This window comes from Haliotis cracherodii, unplaced genomic scaffold (genome assembly GCF_022045235.1).
Source record: "Haliotis cracherodii isolate W230 unplaced genomic scaffold, xgHalCrac1.p SCAF_12, whole genome shotgun sequence".
Classification (NCBI taxonomy): domain Eukaryota; kingdom Metazoa; phylum Mollusca; class Gastropoda; order Lepetellida; family Haliotidae; genus Haliotis; species Haliotis cracherodii.
In genome coordinates, this window is record NW_027266267.1 from 44,906,750 (window position 1) to 44,927,135 (window position 20,386).

General features: G+C 40.3%; 2 protein-coding genes across 2 annotated transcripts; both read right to left on the reverse strand.

Moving 5' to 3' along the window:
* Window positions 1-862: 862 nt before the first annotated feature.
* LOC139458455 (beta-porphyranase A-like) lies at window positions 863-4,816 on the reverse strand. Its single transcript, XM_071239895.1, has 3 exons — window positions 4,540-4,816; window positions 3,012-3,156; window positions 863-2,347 (listed from the first exon to the last, which is right to left on the reverse strand). Exons 1-3 carry the CDS (start codon window positions 4,771-4,773, stop codon window positions 882-884), a joined length of 1,845 nt encoding a protein of 614 aa, XP_071095996.1. The 5' UTR covers window positions 4,774-4,816; the 3' UTR covers window positions 863-881.
* A 9,537-nt stretch (window positions 4,817-14,353) lies between these two features.
* On the reverse strand, window positions 14,354-16,930 carry LOC139457932 (funoran endo-beta-hydrolase-like). Its single transcript, XM_071239274.1, has 3 exons — window positions 16,694-16,930; window positions 16,141-16,285; window positions 14,354-15,801 (listed from the first exon to the last, which is right to left on the reverse strand). Exons 1-3 carry the CDS (start codon window positions 16,925-16,927, stop codon window positions 14,354-14,356), a joined length of 1,827 nt encoding a protein of 608 aa, XP_071095375.1. The 5' UTR covers window positions 16,928-16,930.
* Window positions 16,931-20,386: the final 3,456 nt, after the last annotated feature.

The window sequence follows — 20,386 nt, forward strand, 5'->3', positions numbered from 1 at the left end:
CTCTTATAGCATACATACGATATGGAAAGGTGGTTAGGTAATGGGAAATGGGGTTTGGCGTCGCGTTCAGTATGATTGCACTTCTATAGCGTCGTGTGTTTTTGTGTAGCTAGTAGGGACTAAGGTCGAATTTGTAGTGCTAACATACTCAAATACCATGCCACAGTTTATTATGGACACCTAACTAAGACAAAGCATACTGACTCCAAGCGAATAAGTTCTTGATTTAGCCCGAACGACAGTCAGGGTAACATCAAGTACCATCTTGAAACATTTTTTGTATGATGCGACCGGGAATTGAACCCCTACCTTCCACTGTCCAGGCAGATTTCTACCACTAGATCACGAAGATGGTCGCAAAGACGCAAAGGTAATAATCTCTTTATCATGAATTGTCATGCTCAAAATGAGTGAATGATAAGGCACATTGTTATTCACTTTTGTCCAACCATGTTGGAAAAAAGTCTCAGTCTTTGATATAGTGGCAACTGTTGTGCAGCCATGTATTTGCATAATTACTCACACAACAGAAAAACGCTGTCTAATGATTTAGGGAATGCTATGCAGCTTTGGTGCAAGTACACACCACATCAATGTACAGAGCTCATTAAAAGTAGTTCCTGCCAAGTGACGTAATTTGCATGTTTATCTGATCGTAATACAAAATTTACAGGATTGGCTTTTAACATCGATGACACTTACATTCACTTGATCAATCTTTTCCCTGATGACTTAAGTAAATGGTATCTTTCAGTTTTGTATCGTGCCTCAGGAACATATATACCAGTATCCTCTCGTAACATGTCACCCTCTCTTCGTAAAACATTACTCACGTAGGATGTGCATAAAAACAAACAAACCATTGTTTCTAAGAATTTTATCTACTGAAGTTTTCCAGCAACGAGTGCGACGGATGTCACGTGGCCACCGTTCCCATCATAGGTCATACTGACGGTGTTTGTTGTTTTCATCTGAGAGGGAGGGACCATGAACACCCACACGTTCCAATTTGTTTTCCCCACAATCTTCGAAGCATCAAACAGCATGTAGCTTGTAGACAGCGTGTTGCCATTGAAAACAACACTACGAGGTTTTGCATTGGCATTCTTGTCTCGGCTAGCTCCCACTCTAAGATAAGATGTATGGTAGCCAGAGCTGGGTAGATGGATGGTGGTCTGCGCATGTCCGTTGTTGATGGGGATGAGCATGTCCTTGCCGTAGTATGTTATCTCGTTGTCCGTGTGTATTCCGTTAAAGTTGTAGTTGGTTTTAAACTTGTAGAAGCAGGTTGAGGATCCAGGGAGACCGACGGTGCCATGAAGCTTGGATCTATCGAACTTGAAATCGGAATTCATAGTTGGCTTACCGTTTTCGAACAGAATGCATGTTTCTTCACCTATAGAAGGGTTGAGCCAACTGTTTGGAAAGTCAAGTTTTACATTCTCAAATTTGCTGCCATAGTTGTGGAGAAGAACTACCATCTCTTTAGTGTGAGGGTTTGCAAGGGCAAGTGGTGAAACTATTCTCTCCTGTCCATTGTATTCACTTGAAACTCGGAGAAACCTTTGATCATAAACAAAGTTTTTCCAAAACAGGAAGAATTTGGTCATTTCAAGGGGATGACCATCCTGGGTAAATAAGGAATTTCGAAGGGCAGTATGACCCGGGTATTGCTCATTTGAGAGGAGAAAGATTGTAACTCTGTCTATAAACTCTCTCAGGTTAAGGAAAGTAAACATGAAGCCGTTTGGTTGATAAATGGTTTCAAAGTCTGTCATTGCATTTTCAAATTCGCGGTCCACTCCTACCAGGTTATCTAAACCTAATCCAAATTCAGTGTTGACTAACTGAACATTTTTTCCTTTCTTTTGATGAGAGTAATTCTCTATCATGTCAAGAGTAGCAACCAGACGAGCTTCGTTGATGCCAAAGAAGGTGTGGTTTGCACCCGACATTTGCAAATAGTTGTAGGAATGGAAAGAGAAAAAGTCCAGGTGATCAAGAGACATGTCCAGAAACTTAGCAGTTCTCTTCCAGTAGGCGAAGTTATTTTCATCTCCTTGTCGTAAGGCCATACTTGTGTACGATGGTCCTGCAACTTTCATTCCAAATCTTGATTTCAGTTTGTCGGCGACGGCCTTGTGGAAATCTATATTCGTTTGTGGGTCAATAATGTTTTCCACCCAATCAGGTTCATTGAGGGCTTCAAACATGTAGGGAAGGCGTCCTGATGTGTAGTCCTTGGCACTCTGCACCATCAGTGACACAAACTCTGATGCAGCGTCAACGTTGTTGGGAAACTTTCCTTGATGGTGAGACTTATCTATCCAGCTGGGCCAGTGCTGACCTGTGAAGAAGTAACATATACAATTAGAGAATAAGTCAAACATATTCATTTTTGTGTTCAGCTACGTGATTGGTATGTCAGTGTGAGTAGATTGGTGCCGTTGCAGATATTTACAACTGTTGGTGAAATAAAATAGCATGTGTATTCTGCAGACAGTGAGGTCAGCAAAAGGACACATTGAATACCTGAATCTGCACCCAGACAAATCAAGTGTTGACAGTATGAGCCGTGGTCATCTATGAGTGAGTGAGTGAGTTGGGTTTAACGCCGCTTTTAACAGTATTCCAATTATATCGCAGCGTGTCAGCTTAAAGTGGTGGGAAAGCCCGAAGTGATGCAGGTGTCAGACGTTTACCACTTCGGTGAAACCCACGAGCACGGGTATGGTGCTGACAAACCTAGAAACATAATTAGGGCGAACCGGGATTCGAACCCACAATTATAGGTTTCTGGCGTGTCCAAGGGACGCAACTGTGCACAGCGAATCGCGGCGCCGTAGACGACTGGGACACCCGTGCCCCCGAAATAGGATTAGCTTCAACGATGACTGAAACAGTAATAAAAGGCTAAGCCCAGAGTCTTTTAACACATTTTCTTTGTCTCCAGTTATGTTTGAAAAAATTGTGTCTCTTTTTAAATGCTAGGATTTGATGACTTGTGATACCTTCTATGTTCCAGACCATGTTGTCGATGTAGTTCCCATATTCGTTCAATTGTTGCACATACCATCCGAATGTCCTTGCTTGGAGTGCATGGTCTTGGAGATAGGCAGGATCTGGGTAACCATGGCGACTTGGGTTTTGAGGCCACTAAATAAAATACAATAATATAGTATAGATTTTCAAGTTTTCCCAATTAACTAATACATGTTCATTTTGCATGGCTTCCATGTTGGAAGTAAATGAACATACATTATCCCAGAACAGCATTGTTGAAACATTCATTTGTTTTGAAAGGGTGTTCAAATATGTTATTAACAAATAGATTACCATATCGTCATACATTTTGGTAGCTGAACTGCAGTGCTATATCGATATGTAACATTTAATGATACTGTTATCGGATATATTTTGATAGACCATATCTGTACTTTATATAAGACAAGTTGGTTGGTTTCTTGTTTAACGCCGCACTCAGCAATATTCCAGCTATATGACGGCGGTCTGTAAATAATCGACTCTGGACCAGACAATCCAGTGATTGACATCATGAACATCGATCCACGCAATTTGGATCGACCAGCATCAACCAAGTCCACCTGACCACCCTATCCCGTTAGTCGCCATTTACGACAAGCACAGTCGCCTTTGATGGCAAGCATGGGTTGCTGAAGACCTATTCTACCCCGGCGTCTTCACGGGTCATATAAGACAATTAGTGTTTCCAGACAGAACAAATATTTTTTTATGTTTTTTTTAATAAAGAATACATTGATTGTATGCATTTCTGCCCATCACTTAACCCATAGACCTATGATTCGTCATTGGTGTCTAAGGGTATTGCTTGCACATAGCTTTCCTCTCAAAAGGCCATTGTCAAATGCTCCATATGCTATTTACATTCATTTTAACACCATCAGGTGATTAATATAGAGTTGCATTACATTGAAAAGCATTTTACGAGTTGATTTGCTTTACTCTTCATGGGTGTTCATTCAATCCATATATCATATAATCATGCAGTAACACCCATTTCTGATGTCCCCAGCCGTGATATTGCTGGAATATTGCTGAAAACGGCGTAAAACCATACTCACTCACTCAATCACTCATGCAGTAACATGTTGATCTGAGATTGTTTCCTGCTCTTTACAATGTATCAGTGATTGCAGGTATAGACTTTACAGATCTAAGGTTACAGTTGGTGTGGATGTGACGTGATGCAACTCGGCGATTTTGGCTGTTTGAAACCAATATGCCACCAAACGGCAACCTGAATTCAAAAGTGATTGAAACCAACAAACATTTGCAGTAAAGGGACACATTGAGTGACATAATCTGAACTGCACGGGGAGCATATATAGATACATAAGCTCACACACTTTAACCATCTCATTCCAGTTTCAAGGTAGGTAGGAATACGGCTCCATACAATGTACCCATTAAAACATACAAGAATACTAAAATCATACATGAATCATATCATTGCATAAAATGGTTTCAGCATTCAAGGTGCTTTTACTTCATACGTACATTTGGAAAGAGATCATCTCTCAGGTCTCTGTTTACCCAACGTCCAGGAGCGGCTCCGATAGATTTAATCTTTGGAATAAGGTTCAACTGCGTGAGGCCATTAATTTTGTTCCATCTCTGAACTTCATAATGGAGACGTCCACCCTGAGCAAGCCATTCGTTGTAGATCGTGACGGTTGTGTCAGAGAACGTCTCTCCCCACAGCAACAGGGTGCTCAGAACAAGTAGTAACATTCTTCTGTGAAATTATGTTACTTCTGCTCACAGTCATGGGCTTTTCAAACGTTTTATTTAAGGCTGTAATCTGCGTGTGAAAGCACCATAAGATTATGCTAATTAATTGATAAGGAAATGTGTGTCAAACTCAACAGTCGTTCCCTATGCTCTTTCTACAACATTAGGGGCGGTCGGGTAGCCTGGTGGTTAAAGCGTTCGCTCGTCACGCCGAAGATCCGGGTTCGATTCCCGACATGGGTACAATGTGTGAAGCTCATTTCTGGTGTCCCCCGCCGTGATATTGCTGGAATATTGCTAAAAGCGGCGTAAAACCATACTCAGTCAGTCAGTCTGGAGTTTTCGGAAAAAAACCCATAAACATGACCGTAGTGGCAGTAGCATTACGTGATATCAAGTTTAGATCATGAAACATGTTTAAATGGTACATTCTGTTTGCTCGTAACCAATGCTGCAGTAGCGGTACTATACTACATGAACAGATTGGCGGCCATCTTGATTTTTTGCATATTTGTCAATTGTCGAAAACGTTCAGTTGTTGTGAATATCTTTTTAGAAACATAATATGGTTATTTCGCAAGACAACACATGTTTTTTTTCATCAAAGCATTGACCCTCATCTGACATATGGAAGATATAGTGATAATTGGTGGCCATATTAGATTATGCAAATTAGACACATTTCCCAAACTGGGATTGCTTGGGACTTTTAGTATGTTGTTTTCGGGACCTTGTAGAAATGCATTGTGATAAAATAAATTCTGTTGCAATTTGTTCCAAGTGAAACCTTATTTTGCCTGGACTATGAGACAATATCTGACGACTACAGTCAAATGTAAAGATGAGACAAGTCAGAAATGCAGATAACCACCGTCGTCAATGTGCGTAACTTTGCGTTACACGGCGTCATTGCGTCACACGGCGTCATTGCGTCACACGGCGTCATTGCGGCATACGGCGTCATTGCGTCACACAGGACGGAAAATTTACCGCTTTCTGTTGAATTTACCTGACCATTGTGATGTATTGTTAATTTCATAATTCGTGCTACAATATTCTTTCCCACAAATATTCTCAAACACGTCAGCCAATGCATGCAACGAATGCATCCCTCAAAATAGGAGGAAATACTAAACGGTGTAAAATCCGATTGTCCCTTTGTTTGCATTTCAATAAGTACAATTTTCCGAGCACAGTGTTCGTTTCAACACCTAATTTATTTCGGCTGATTTCATCTAGATAATTTGTATGGCGACGAAATTATTTGATTTTGAAATACACGGTTTATTCAGGGATGCATGTATCTCAGCTGAGTTTGAAATATATGTGATCTAATGGGCGTCTCATAACCGGCATACGTGAAACGTGATCTTGTAAACACTATCCAATATGGCGGAAAGTGCACTGAAGAATTACCATTTGTGATTTGATGAAATTCAGGTACCCGTGATCACTAACATGCTATATCTGGAATTCGTCCATGGAATTAACATGCGATATTTAGATTTCTAAACACACTGTATATAACGCTGTGAATGGTGATTTAGTAATGTATAAACATGGCAAGATTTACGATGTACATAATTTTTAGAGGTTACTTTCAGTAATGTTGCTTTGCCTAAATGACAGTGGATGATCACAAAAAGGGGACTTTCAATTCAAAACTGTGAAATGTATTAGTGTGCATGGTGTATTCTAAACTGTATTCGACTTCGAATTGAGGGTTGAAGAGGAGGGACGTATATGTCGCTGTGACATCCCGGGGGGTTAACACGCTACGAAAAACATGAAGGCGTCCCAGACGTGATGGGATTGAGGTCGGGAGACCTTGACGGCCAGTCCATGATATTTACTCCCGCATTCTGAAGGAAATTCCTTGTCAAAACGTTCAACACAGACGTAGGTGGACGCTGACTTGACTTATAGCTGGAATATTGCTGAGTGCGGTGTCAGACAACCAACAAACAAACAAACACATGGTTATGTTTCGTTATTGACTGACCTAAGTGATGCATGGGTAGTCATGTGATTCTCCCGATAAATATTTAAAAATAATTAGGACACCTTCAGATACTTTCTCACAGTTACTAGGCCATCTGAAATGTTTATAAAAAATTCATCCTTGAATCAGCCGATCCTTGATTTTCAGTCTCCGCGAAAAGCTGACTAGAGTGAGTGAGTGAGTGAGTGAGTATGGTTTTACGCCGCGTTTAGCAATATTCCAGCAATATCACGGAGGGGGACACCAGAAATGGGCTTCACACATTATACCCATGTCGGGAATCGAACCCGGGTCTTCGGCGTGACGAGCGAACGCTTTAACCACTACGCTACCCGACCGCCCCTTCTTCTCTGGATACAAATGTAGCATAAAGATCTGAACTGTTTCCATGTAAGAACTAGAAAAAAATAAAAAGAATATGAATTAATATAGTGTATGACCTAATTCGGTGAGAATGTAAATAATTGTTCCTCCGATCAAACTTGTCTGTATAATCGATTAAATATGACAAAATGGATACGTTTATAATGGATGTTTTTGTTTGTTTGTTTGATGCCTAACGCCGCACTCAGCAATATTCCAGCTATATGACGGCGGTCTGTACCAGACAATTAAGTGATTGACATCATGAGCATCATCCACGCAATTGGGATCGATGACATGTATCAACCAAGTCAGCGAGCCTGACCACCCGATCCCGTTTGTCGCCTTTTACGACAAGCATAATCGCCTTTTACGGCAAGCATGGGTTGCTGAAGACCTATTCTACCCCGGAATCTTCACGTGTCTTTTTAATGGCTGAGTGTTAAGTGTTGAACTGAGTGGGGACCACGGGCATGTGCATCGTCGTGTGATTAAATATTGTATATCCTTGCAGAGCTCCAGATAAGCTGCGTATCTGCGTGAAATACGCATCAGAAATGCAGAAATACGCAGTAAAATAAAATCCAAGCGTATCAAATAGGCAACGAACATTACAGATACGCTACAAAAATAAAACTTGTGCGTATCATCAAAATATTGTGAAGTAACCCTGCGTATTCGATTAGCAAATCAGCAACTTATTTTGAAATTTCTTGTGGAAGTATCGTGGTATTTTTGAGTCCTATAAAGCTCTAGAACCCACACGACACCAGTTTGCAGGAACTAGATGAATAGTGTTTTTAAATATTTAACTTAAATACCCACATGTGTAAAAGCTAGTGGGTAACAGAAATTTGAATACCCAGATAGAATTACTGATACCCAATGATGTTAAATTGCATGGGTAAAATACCCACAACACCAAAAGCTTATCTGGAGCTCTGTCCTTGTTAACAGGACACTCAGCTTATCTGTCTACCATGACAAGACTCCAAGGTCGTAAGAGTCTCTAGATATGGCATGTCACTTTGTGTAACTCAACATGCAGCTCACATGCTTCCAAGTATCATGTAGTAGATGTGTTACAATACAGGTGCACCAGATAAGAGAACGGGTTTTGAACCGGAATTTAATTTAATCTGCCCAGCAAAAGAAAGTAAGTGCTGGAAAATGAACTGACCAAACGCTATCAAAACGTCTGTTGGTTGAAAACAGCCACCGCCACATATATAAACGGAAAGTGCACAACACAACTGTGTTGCACGTATATAATACATCACCATCTATAATCGTGCAAGGTTTGTTTCATTTTATCCCGGGGAGGATAAATAAGAATGTGTCCTCAACACCCAATTGCTGGTCGTAAAGGGCGACCGAATTAGGCTGCCTGTTTGCTGTGGGTTGCGACCTTGTGTCGGGAGAGGAAGGGAGAAGTGGTTGAACGCAGAGGAGCCGGTGTCACGAAATATATTCGCCCCCAGAATAAAATGTCCCCCCGGCGAATTTATACCGGTACAGTTCCGGTTCAGTAGCCTGTATTAAGTAATATATTTTAGATCTTAAATCAGAGTATAACGGACAGCCTGAGCTGGAGGCGGGCGTGGATATGTTGACAGTTTTTACGTAGTTAGTGTTAATGTTTGCGAGGATTAATAAGATTTCTGAATTCAGTTACAACAGTAACCGTACATGTATTTGTCACATTAAGTCATTTCATTCAAATATGTTTGTTGTGATATACGTCTTATAATTATTTTAGGATGGAAGGTACAGTTACCAAATAAAATATGCTGAAATATCAATTCATTATGACCATATTTCATAATCTATTTTTTAAAGTAACCCTCCTTACATTAAAGATATCTATTTAAAGAATATAGTACTTAAAGACATTGCAACAAACCGAATAATCAGGGGGAGACTTTATACGGAGGGGGGCGCGAAATATATCCGCCCAGGGTAGAATTTATTTCAGAACAGATTCCCCGGGGGAGAATCTGTACCGGTATAAAATCTCCGGATGGGAAATTGGACGGGTGAGAGTTTACACCGGCAATAGTGCTCCCTAGTCCAACACGCCACTTCGACCCTAGACGGGCGGTAGGATGGGCCTGATTCTATCATTCGGCTGGTCATGTCATGCTCTGTGCATATACTATTTCACACAAGCGTTTTGTATTTAAAACTAAAATTGATTAAAATGTCTATACCGTATTCAATGTAATAAGCGCCTCGGGCGCTCTCAAAATTAGAAAAAAGGGGGCTCTTATTAGAATATAGTTTTGGTAAGAAAAAAAGAGTTGAAAGATCTGTAATATTGTGGTTTATGTTGACAGCCTGATATGATACAAAAGAAAAGTCTGTGCGTATTTTACACGACATATATATTTTCAAGAATTTAAATGCCCATAATTAATGGAGCATATAACACACGAGTGCGTATTATGCGCAAATAGATAAGTCTTGTGTACACTGATCAATCGGAAGGGGTGCTAAATGGGATTGTTCACCAGCCAATATATTAGCAAATATCGCCGTGGGCGCTTATTAGAGCAGGGCGCTTATTTCGTCGATTACGGTAATATCTGGTTGTATCTGTAAACTTGTTTAGAGCCCTATGTCTTGAAGGCAGTGGCTCATGGGCCAATCTGGTGATGCTGACCTTCGAATGATGTACTTCCCCAATTGACTGTCATGGGCCGAACCAGCCTGGAAGAATGCAACAGCTCTGTAAATATTCGAGTCTGAAACAGACAATCCAGTGATTAATGTCATGAGCATCGATCCACGCAATTGCGATCGATGACATGCATCAACCAAGTCAGCGAGCCTGACCACCCGATCCCGTTACTCGCCCCTTACGACAAGCATAATCGCCTTTTACGGCAAGCATGGGTTGCTGAAGACCTATTCTTGTCGTAAGAGGCGATTAACGGGATCGGGTGGTCAGGCTCGCTGACTTTGGTGATGCATGTCATCGATCCAAATTGTGTGGATCGATGCTTATGATGTCAATCACCAGATTGTCTGGTCCAGATTCGATTATTTACAGACCTCCACCATACAGCTGGCATAGTGTTGAGTGCAGCGTTAACCATCAAATAGATACACAAACAAAAACCAGTGAAAAAGTCCTTGAAGAATTTATCTCAAACAATGATTTATGCATCTTCAATGACGGTATTAGGACATATCTACATCCTGCCATTGACACATAATCTGCCCTAGATCTCCACTGCCAGATTCAAATATTTTTAATGAATTTGAATGGTCGGCCCATGAGGACCTCTGCGGAAGTGACCATTTTCCAACAATAGTTATATTTTTTATATTAATCCGTCTGATGAACCGCCTTCAACAAGATGGAACTTTACAAAGACCAACTGGTCTATTCCAAACACTATGTACTGAAAAACTAAAACCTGACAGTTTTAGGAATGCTCCTGATCCTATACAACTTTTTCAGATATATTAAATGCTATAGGAGACGAAAAATGAGACATTGGTGATGGTAAAAGATTTAGTGCTGTAGTATATCCACAGCGTTGTGATTGACGGAAGGGTTTACTTACGCCTTTGTCCGATGTAAAGTGGGGCCCTGGGTTATTCTAGTGATTAAAGTGTTCGTTCGTCAGCCCGAAGGTTCGTACAATGGGGAAAAGCTCATTTCTGGTGTCCCCTATTGTGATTTTGCTGTAATATTGCTAAAAGCAGGGTAACATCATGGTTATTCCCTCGAGGTAAAGTTTGGGCTTAAACAAGGCTGGTTGTTTCCTCGGATGTTATGTACTTTGTACATACATGATTTGTTACCTGCAAAAGATAACTTGTTTCAAGTCGTGTCCGCTGATGACACTGTTGTACAAGTGTTTACTTATGGGTAGACCGCCTCCGTGGTCTAGTGGTAGAGCGTCCGCCCGGACAGCGGAAGGTCCGGGGTTCGATCCCCGGCCGCGCCATACCAAAAGACGTTAAAAGATGATACTTGTAGTTACCATGTCTGACGCTCGGCATTAAGGGGCTAAAACAAGGACTGGTCGGCTCGGAGTCAGTATGCTGTGTCTGAGTGGGGTATTCATGTTAAACTGTGGCATGGTAGTGGGCTAGCACTATAAATCGGCACCAGTCCGGACTAGTACAAGCAGCCACACACACACACACGTGCATGCACGTCGCTATATAAGTGCATTAATCTTGGACGCGACGTTAAACCCAATTTCACCTCACCTCACCACACTTACAGGTAAATAAAGGACACCCCTTCAATTCACAATATAGACAATCAACAACAACAAAAATGAACGAAATACCTGCTACGAAATCTCAATAACAACGATGAGCGATCAGCTCAAACACACATGAGTAAAAACTCATTCCCAGGGCGTTTCCTTCAAGTTGCACATCCTGCTCGGGATACCAGACTTACAGTATAAATACAAACACATATTTAGTAATAGACGACACTGACCATTTCCCGTTGCCCTGGAAATGGAGGTTAAAGACGTGATTGCCTGCACAGCCAAGGGAATAATTGGTTAAGAATGTAAATATCATAATGTAAATAACACTAATTAATGAAAAGTGACATCGTAGTACAGGTTGTCTGACATTCTATATTTAATGCAATAGAAATAAGAATTAACAATGGGGAATAGGTCAATGACCTTTTAATGATGGAGACATATACTTGTCATGGCTCCAGGGTAAATAACCTTTGGAAAAGAATGTTCATACGTAACAAAGGTTGTCCTTAATCTGTCGGTGTGACAATACTGTACAGAACCGAGTAAAAAAGATTATATTTTGGTTGGATAACAACTACCCCAAACTTGGCTGTAAAAGGGATAGTGTATGAATCGCACCTATAATTCGTCAGTAGGGAAATGCTGTCAAACTGTAAGAACGTCTTTTTAAAAATCTAAACCGAGAATCGACCGTGACATATCCATCTGGTGAAATGACAAGAGGAAAGAGGAATTTGAAATTTTGCATTAATATCAAACATGCAGAACTTGTTTGGGAACAATTTACACCCAAAGCCATTTGGTTTAATTAAGATTTAAGAGTTTCAGGGGTTAAACAATCAGTGTCTTATGCGTACAAAAATGCATGCACAAATGTAATTACAAAACCTGCAGGTCCATCAAGACCTTAGTGATCAACGTCTGAGACCTGCAACAAACGCGTTTCCTACTAAATGAAGCTGACATGCCGAGATGTAACACGAATACTGTTAAAAACGGCGTTAAAACCAATTAATTCACTCCGTTATTGTTAATTTGATTTCTCTCCTCCAACCACCGTCCCACACAAAATGAATGTTCTTAATGTTATGGCATTATATGATAAAGAGGTTATCATGCTTTTGTGTTTTGGGATGGACAATATCCTCAATTAGGAACAAACAAACATACAATGTATATTCCTAATGCAGGATATTTATTATTCGAATACACATTCGCATAATAACCTCTGTTTGTCTTACAATGTCGTACTTAAAATATTGAATTTTAAGACATATTGATATTTACTGTAGCAACTTTGGAAACCGAATAGAAACAAAGCCTTACGCATCCGGAAACTACCATGTTATGGTTCGGGGAATGTAATGCGTTTTTTAGCAAATAAAAAACACATCGATGTACTGAGCTTACTGAATGTAATTCCTTCCAGGTGACTCATTTGAATATTTATTTGATCCTGATACCAAGCTAATTGTTTGAGTAAATCCTTCCGTTTGTATCGTGCCCTAGGAACATATCTACAATGTACAGTGATCTACGGTTATAACGAACACGCTTATAACGAACTGACGGATAAAACGAACTATGTTTTTGGTCCTGTCTATTTGCTGTATATATTCCGTACATTTGCTTATAACGAACTACGGTTATAACGAATTAGAATTAGTGGTCCATTTGAGTTCGTTATAACCGTAGTTTACTGTAATTGTATTCTCTAATCGAAGATGCTTTGCCAGAAGATCAAAGAAAATCCTGCAATAAAGTATAAAACATCGTCCTTTCAATACTGTCAAAGAAGATGGCGCACCCTAATCACTAGATTGGTTTAATAGTTTCTTTAAACTTGTGGAATAATTGATTAATACTACCTGGAGGGAAATATGGCAAGATGATGTCAACCATCTGTCATGACAGAGGGTTTTCCCAAACATATTTAAACCACTGTGGCCGAGCCACAGCAGCCACAAAGTTGTCCCAGACGGCCACAAAGTTGTCCCAGACGGCATTTGGGACACACAGTCTTTGTGCTCTTATAGTATGTTCAAACTGTCTCTTAGCGTTAGGGGGGCGGTTGGGTCGGTTAAAGCGTTCGCTCGTCACGCCGAAGACCCGGGTTCGATTCCCGACATGGGTACATTGTGTGAAGCCCATTTCTGGTGACCCCCGCCGTGATATTGCTGGAATATTGCTAAAAGCAGCGTAAAACCATACTCACTCACTCACTCACTCTTAGCGTTAGGCTTTAGGCACTTGGGTGGAATGGGCGGTCACGTAGGCCCGTTCAAGGATTTTCAATTTACTGCACAGCATATTACAGATTTAATTTTAAACCATCTCTAGCAAAACACAAGGTTAATCTTACATTCGGCATCTCAGTAAATTGCTTTTGGAATAGAATCTTCATACGAAACATAGGTTGTCCTAAATCTGTCCACCCGTGAAGATTCCGGAGTAGAATAGGTCTTCAGCAACCCATGTTTGCTGTAAAAGGTGAGTATGCTTGTCGTAAAAGGCGACTAACGTGATCGGGTGGTCAGGATCGCTGACTTTGTTGATGCATGTCATCGATCCAAATTGCGTGGATCGATGCTCATGATATCAATCACTGGATTGTCTGGTCCAGACTCGATTATTTGCAGAAGGCCGTCATATAGCTGGAATATTGCTGAGTGCGGCGTTAAACAAGAAACCAAACCAAACCAAAAACATTCCGCATCTCAGTAAAGTAAAAGAGTTTCATGCGTCATGTAATGAAGTATAGTTTTGCACTGAAGTATAATAACATCAAATCACTCGCACGCAAGCGTCTTCGTTCGCTAACTATAATACTTCAGAGTAAAATTGTACTTCATTTCTCAACACTTGTGAGCAGAACATACTATATTTCTTAAATAAGACCCACTCTTGGAATATTATTCGGCATATGGGATTTGAATCAAAAGAAACAAAATATTCTTAAAGAGAATTTTATCTACTGAAGTTTTCCAACAACGAGTGCAACTGATGTCACGTGGCCACCATTTCCATCAAAGGTCATGCTGACGGTGTTTGTTGTTTTGACCTGTGATTCAGGGACCATGAACTCCCACACGTTCCATTTTGTTGTCCCCTCAACCTTCATAGCATCAAACAACATGTAGCTTGAAGATAGCGTCTGGCCATTGAACACAACTTTGTGGGGCTTTGCATTGGCGTTCTTGTCTCGGCTAACACCTACTCTAAGATGAGATGTATGATAGCCAGAGCTGGGTAGATGGATGGTGGTCTGTGCATGTCCGTTGCTGATGGGGATGACCATGTCCTTGCCATAGTATGTATTCTGGTTGGTTGTGCGTAGTCTGGGAAAGTTGTAGTTGGTTTTAAACTTGTAGAAACAGGTGGATGACCCAGGGAGACCAACAGTGCCAAAAGGCTTAGACATGTTGAAATGCTTATTGGGATGAAGAGCTGGATTACCATGTTCGAACAGGATACATGTTTCATCACCCGTAGAAGGGTTGATCCAGCTGCTGTGGAAGTCAAGTTTTACATTCTGCCATTTACTGCCATAGTTGTGTAGAAGAACTACCATCTCTTTGGTGTGAGGATTTGCCAGGGCAAGTGGTGCAACCATTCTTTCTTGTCCACTGTATTGATTTGAAACTCGGAGAAACTTTTGATCATAAATAAAGTTTTGCCAAAACGTGAAGAATTTGGTCATTTGAAGCGGATGACCATCTTTGGTAAACAAGGAACTTCGAAGGTTTTTATCATTATTTGAGAGTAGAAACACGATAGCTCTTTCTATAAACTCTCTCAAGTTAAGGAAAGTAAACATGAAGCCGTTTGGCTGATAAATGGTTTCAAAGTCTGTCATTCCATTTGTAAAATTGGAGGGAACTCCAAACACGTTGCCTCTTCCAAATTCACTGATTATTAATGGAACATTTTTTCCTTTCTTGAGATGAGAGTAATTCTCCACCATGTCAATTGAAGCAACCAGGCGCGCTTCGTTGATGCCAAAGAAGGTGTGACTTCCACCCGATACACGCAGGTAGTTGTAGGAGTGGAAAGAGAAAAAGTCCAAGTGATCAAGAGACATGTCCATAAACTTTGCAGTTCTCTTCCAGTAGCTGAAGTCATTTTCGTCAGATTTTCTTAAGGCCATACTGGTGTACGTAGGTCCGGCAACTTTCATTCCAAATCTTGATTTGAGCTTTTGGGCGACGACCTTGTGGAAGTCTATATTCGTTTGTGGGTCAATAATCTTCTCCACCCAATCAGGTTCATTGATGACTTCAAATATGTGGGGAATGCGTCCTCCTGTGTAGTCCTTGGCACTCTGCACCATCAGCGACACAAATTCTGATGCAGCATCAAGGTTGTTCGGGAATGTTCCTTGATGATTAGACTTAGCCATCCAGTCGGGCCACGTCAGATCTGTAAAGAAGTAACGTAAGAAACATTTGAGTCATATAAATTCACCCTGTGTTGAACTGTGTTATACGAAACTGAGTGTGTGTGTGTGGCTATTTCAAGTTGTAGACATTTACAACTTTGGGTAAAATAGGAAATCATTGATATTGTGTTGATAGTGATATCTGAGGCAAAATGTTATTCGGACCAATGACCAATGGAACTGTAATTACTGTTTAAAGGACTCAACGCAATGAGCTGTGGAGTGTCAGACACCAGAACGACCGTTCCGTAACTGCTTTTAGTGTTGATTCAAAATATATATTCCTCTTAATGTGTATTTATAAATCCGATTTATGGAACCTTTCAATTCCCAGACCATGTTGTCAATGACACTCCCGTAGCTATTTAGCTGTATCATATACGACGCCCATGTCTTTGACTGGAGTGAATGATCCTGGAGATAGGCAGGGTCTGGGTAACCATGGCGACTAGGGCTTTGATGCCACTGAATAACATAAAAAAATATGGTTTGGATTTGGCCGTCATTCTATCAAACAATCTAAAATGTCCCAGAAATGTTGCTTCCACACACACACACACCCACACACACACCCCACCCCACCCCACACCCCACACCCCACACACACCCCTCCAAACCAGCACCCCCAATGGAAAACATTTGATACTTTAAGCTGGACATGAGAAACCAGTATTTGAAAGTATGAGCAACGGTGAGCGCGATAATACATTAGAACCTAGCTCTCACAGTCTGATTCCCTTTTTTAAGTTAGGAAGGGGTATAGGGCTCATTACAAAATACCCATAAACTCATTGGTTCGTTTAAACAAACGAAGACTTTAAATTCAAATCAAAATGTTTTCTGTATGCCAAATCTGTTTTATGACAAACTTACATTTGCAAACAGATTATTGCTCAGGTCTACGTGAATCCAACGCCCGGCAGCCGTTCCGATAGATTTACACTTTTGAATTAAGTTCGAGTGGGTGAACCCATTGTGTTTGTTCCATCTTTCAACTTCATAATGGACCCGTCCACCCTGAGAGAGCCACTCGTTGTAGATGGTGATTGTTGTGTCCGGGAACACCGCTCCCAACAGCAACATGGTGCACACAACCAGTAGTAGCATTCTGCAATGAAATTATGCTTTTTCTGTTCACCAACATGGGCTTTTAAATGTTTTATTCAAGGTTGTAATCTACATGTGAAAGCAACACTTGTCAGTTGCCAGGTAATCTAAAAACATAATTGACGTCAGAATAGACACAGTGAATGATAAGGTAAGGTATGTAAGGCTAAACAGAGTTCCCTTCTGCTCTTTCAGCAAAATGTATACGTCAAACAAAAGGCTTGTCGTGTCTTCATGTTTGTTTGTTTGTTGTTTAACGCCGCACTCAGCAATGTTCCAGCTATATGATAGCAGTCGGTAAATAATCAAGTCTGAACCAGACAATCCAGCAATCGACATCATGACTATGCTTGTCGTAAAAGGCAACTAACGGGATGGGCTGGGCAGGGTTGCTGACTTGGCTGATGCATTTCATCGATCCCAATTGTGTGGATCGATGCTCATGATATTAATCACTGGATTGTCTGGTCCAGACCTGATTATTTACAGACCACCGTCATATAGCTGAGATATTGCTGCATGCAGCGTTAAACAAGAAACCAACCAATTCCCTATTCTTAAAGAGGATTTGCCCAGCATTGGGATTGTATTATGGGAGTTGTTGAATCCTTCTCCACTCATCCTGCAATGCATGGTTCAGCTGTTGAAGCGTCGTACACGTCTGTCTAGCAGATCCCACGAATGTTCAGTGGGGTTTAGATCAGGCGATTTGGAGGGCAATGGCAGCACAGTAACATTGTTGTGGGTAAGAGAATCCATGGCAACACGTGCAGTATGTGGTCTCAGGATTTCATCAAGGTAGCGTACAGCAGTTAAATTTCCCTGCACGTGCACCAGATCTGCCCTACCATTCACGGATATGCCTGCCCACATCATGACACTTCCACCGCCGTATCGGTCGACTTCATGAATACAGTGTCAAGTGTAGCGTTCATTTCTCCATCTGTAGACATGCATCTTACCATCATGGTGATACAGCATGAACCGCGACTCATCACTGAACCATCCAGTCTTCATCCAGAAGCAAATTTTAAAACTGTTAAATGAACACGCTCAATAATTTGTAAATGTTCGTATCCTCATATTTTTGAACCATATAACAAGATACGTGATACCATAGAATCGAAAGCCAAGATAAGGCAATCGAGTGGTAAATTAATATTTCTTGCTCTCTTCTGGAGGCAGAACATAGCTTTCTTAGCATAAGAGGCAATAGATTTGATTGTGCTTATCATTCTTCGATTTCTATGGAATGTTATGCCAAGGTTAACATATAGCTATCTACTATCTCGAGGTGTTTTCGACCAAACATAAACTGGAGTTTACTTCGTTTAGCAGGGCCACTGTCAAATAAAATAATTTTGTTGTTGAAATGTTAACGTTTAGTTTTCATTTCCTGCAGGGCATCTACTAAATAAGACTGTATCATCAGCATACAGTACAATTAGCACAATTGTAATAATAGGTTTGCCTCATCACCAAGATTATAATCAACATTAACACCGTGATGATTATGTTTCAATAGAGATTGCTCGAGGTCATTTATGTTCAATGGAAATAGTAATGGGGATAAATTGTCTCCTTGTCTAGATCCGGAAAGGCTTGGAAAAAAGCTGATATTTCATTGTTTACAACAGCACACGATTTAAAACTGCTGTACAAGTTTTTAATTAGGATGAGAAATTTACCTCTAACGCCACTTTTCAACAGTTTGTGTCAAAGACCTATTCTCCACACTTTTGTGTAAAGCCTTGGTAAAATCTATAAAAACATAATACAACTTTTGTTTGCTATGCTTAAGGCTCTGCATTAACATATTTATGATAGACATGTTGTCTACTGTTGAGTAGTGTTCCAGCTAAATCCAGCTTGTGCGGGAGACATGGTGTTTTTGTTATCAGTGAAAGATGACAATCGTGTATTTAATATACTCGTAACAAGTTTCCACAAGCAACTCAAAATTGTGATTGGTCTGTAAGAGTTCGGATCTAGTGGGTTAACTTCATTTCAAATGCAGGCTTCTCGTATGTTTCCGGTAGTGAACACAGCATTGTGACAGCTTTGTGTATTTTTTCTATTGTGATATCACTATTGTGCATTTCATGATCGTGCCTAGTAGTATTTGGATATTCTTCATCAATAGTTGTGTCTGTATTCATGTCTTTATTTATATCTTTATAGAATTCATAAAATGTGTTCAATTTCAGGCTCAGTGTTATTTACCTTACTCTTATTTTTGTTCAGAGCCTTCCAGAATTCATGTGGACTATGTTTTCGATGGGCTCTGATTAAATTATATAAACAGTTTCTATGTTTCTTGATGTGTTTGTCTAGCCATTTCGTATATGACTTCAAATGCTCTGGGAAAAACTTTCTATTGTCAGTAGTGTTAGTTTTCTTAAGTTTATTTTAGCCTTACGGAAGTAGTTCCTTTGTTTTTTACATTCGTTAACGAACCAAGGTTTTTACTTCCTCTTAGTGGGAGCGTCCGCATCACGCTGGTAACAAGGTGTCACCCCGAATGTTGCACGTGCAGCGTCGACAAGTACATGTACGATTTCCTTAGCTATATCATTCATAGTGCTTGGGTCAGGGACTCCCAAACGCGATTACTTTGCTAATTTGACAGGACAAATTATCAAAATATGTCTGGCTTTTAGTAATCTCAAATCTTTTGGGCTTAGGTTCACAGTCCGACTTATTTTTCACTGTTTTTGTAACGGGGTTTTGACTTTGAATGATCAAGAGAAAATCTTACTGGTCAACGTACATCAGACAACAATGAGTAGTAACTTTTAATTTCAAATCTTTTAATAAAGGAAGACGAAGTCGATGAGATTACGTAATCGTTTACACTCTTGTCTGGCAAGATAAATAAGTTCTGATTCTTGCATAGTTCTTTCAATTTTGCACCTGAAGTATCAACTCGTGATGTATCTTTTGACGACCTAACCCTTGGAAGAAAAAGATCATCGAGTACGGCTTCAGGTTCGACTTCAGATCTCAAATCACTTATGTCTATGTCCAACTCCTCAAGTATGTATTTCTCTATGGTACAATAGTCACACAAGTTACTAGTTTTAGCGCTAAAATCGCCCATCAATACAACATAATCACTTAAGGATAGAGTGTGTTATATGGATTGTTCAAGTTTATAGTATTCTTCTTCGTTTAAGTATTTAGTTTTCGGGTGGAATATATACTACTCCAACATACGGGACTTGCTCAGTATTAAATAGCTCCTTGGAAATTTTAACCCAGAGAATATACTCACACATTTCCTCAATGGGGTTGGCATATTTAGCATATTTTTCTTTTATTGCAAAACCGACACCTCCTGGTCTTCTTAAAGCGCTGCTCCTATGTTGGAGATAGACATGACAACCCTCACTCACTCACTCAATATGGATATCAATCACTATATCAGTTTTAGTTTCTTGGAAGCCTAGCAATATTGTT

Coding starts and splice junctions, on each gene's coding strand:
- LOC139457932 (XM_071239274.1), bottom strand. CDS start 16,927: ATGCTACTACTGGTTGTGTGCACCATGTTGCTGTTGGGAGCGGTGTTC. Junction 16,286..16,693: donor GCAATAATCTGTTTGCAAAT/GTAAGTTTGTCA, acceptor TATGTTATTCAG/TGGCATCAAAGCCCTAGTCG. Junction 15,802..16,140: donor CATGGTCTGGGAATTGAAAG/GTTCCATAAATC, acceptor ACTTCTTTACAG/ATCTGACGTGGCCCGACTGG.
- LOC139458455 (XM_071239895.1), bottom strand. CDS start 4,773: ATGTTACTACTTGTTCTGAGCACCCTGTTGCTGTGGGGAGAGACGTTC. Junction 3,157..4,539: donor GAGATGATCTCTTTCCAAAT/GTACGTATGAAG, acceptor TATTTTATTTAG/TGGCCTCAAAACCCAAGTCG. Junction 2,348..3,011: donor CATGGTCTGGAACATAGAAG/GTATCACAAGTC, acceptor ACTTCTTCACAG/GTCAGCACTGGCCCAGCTGG.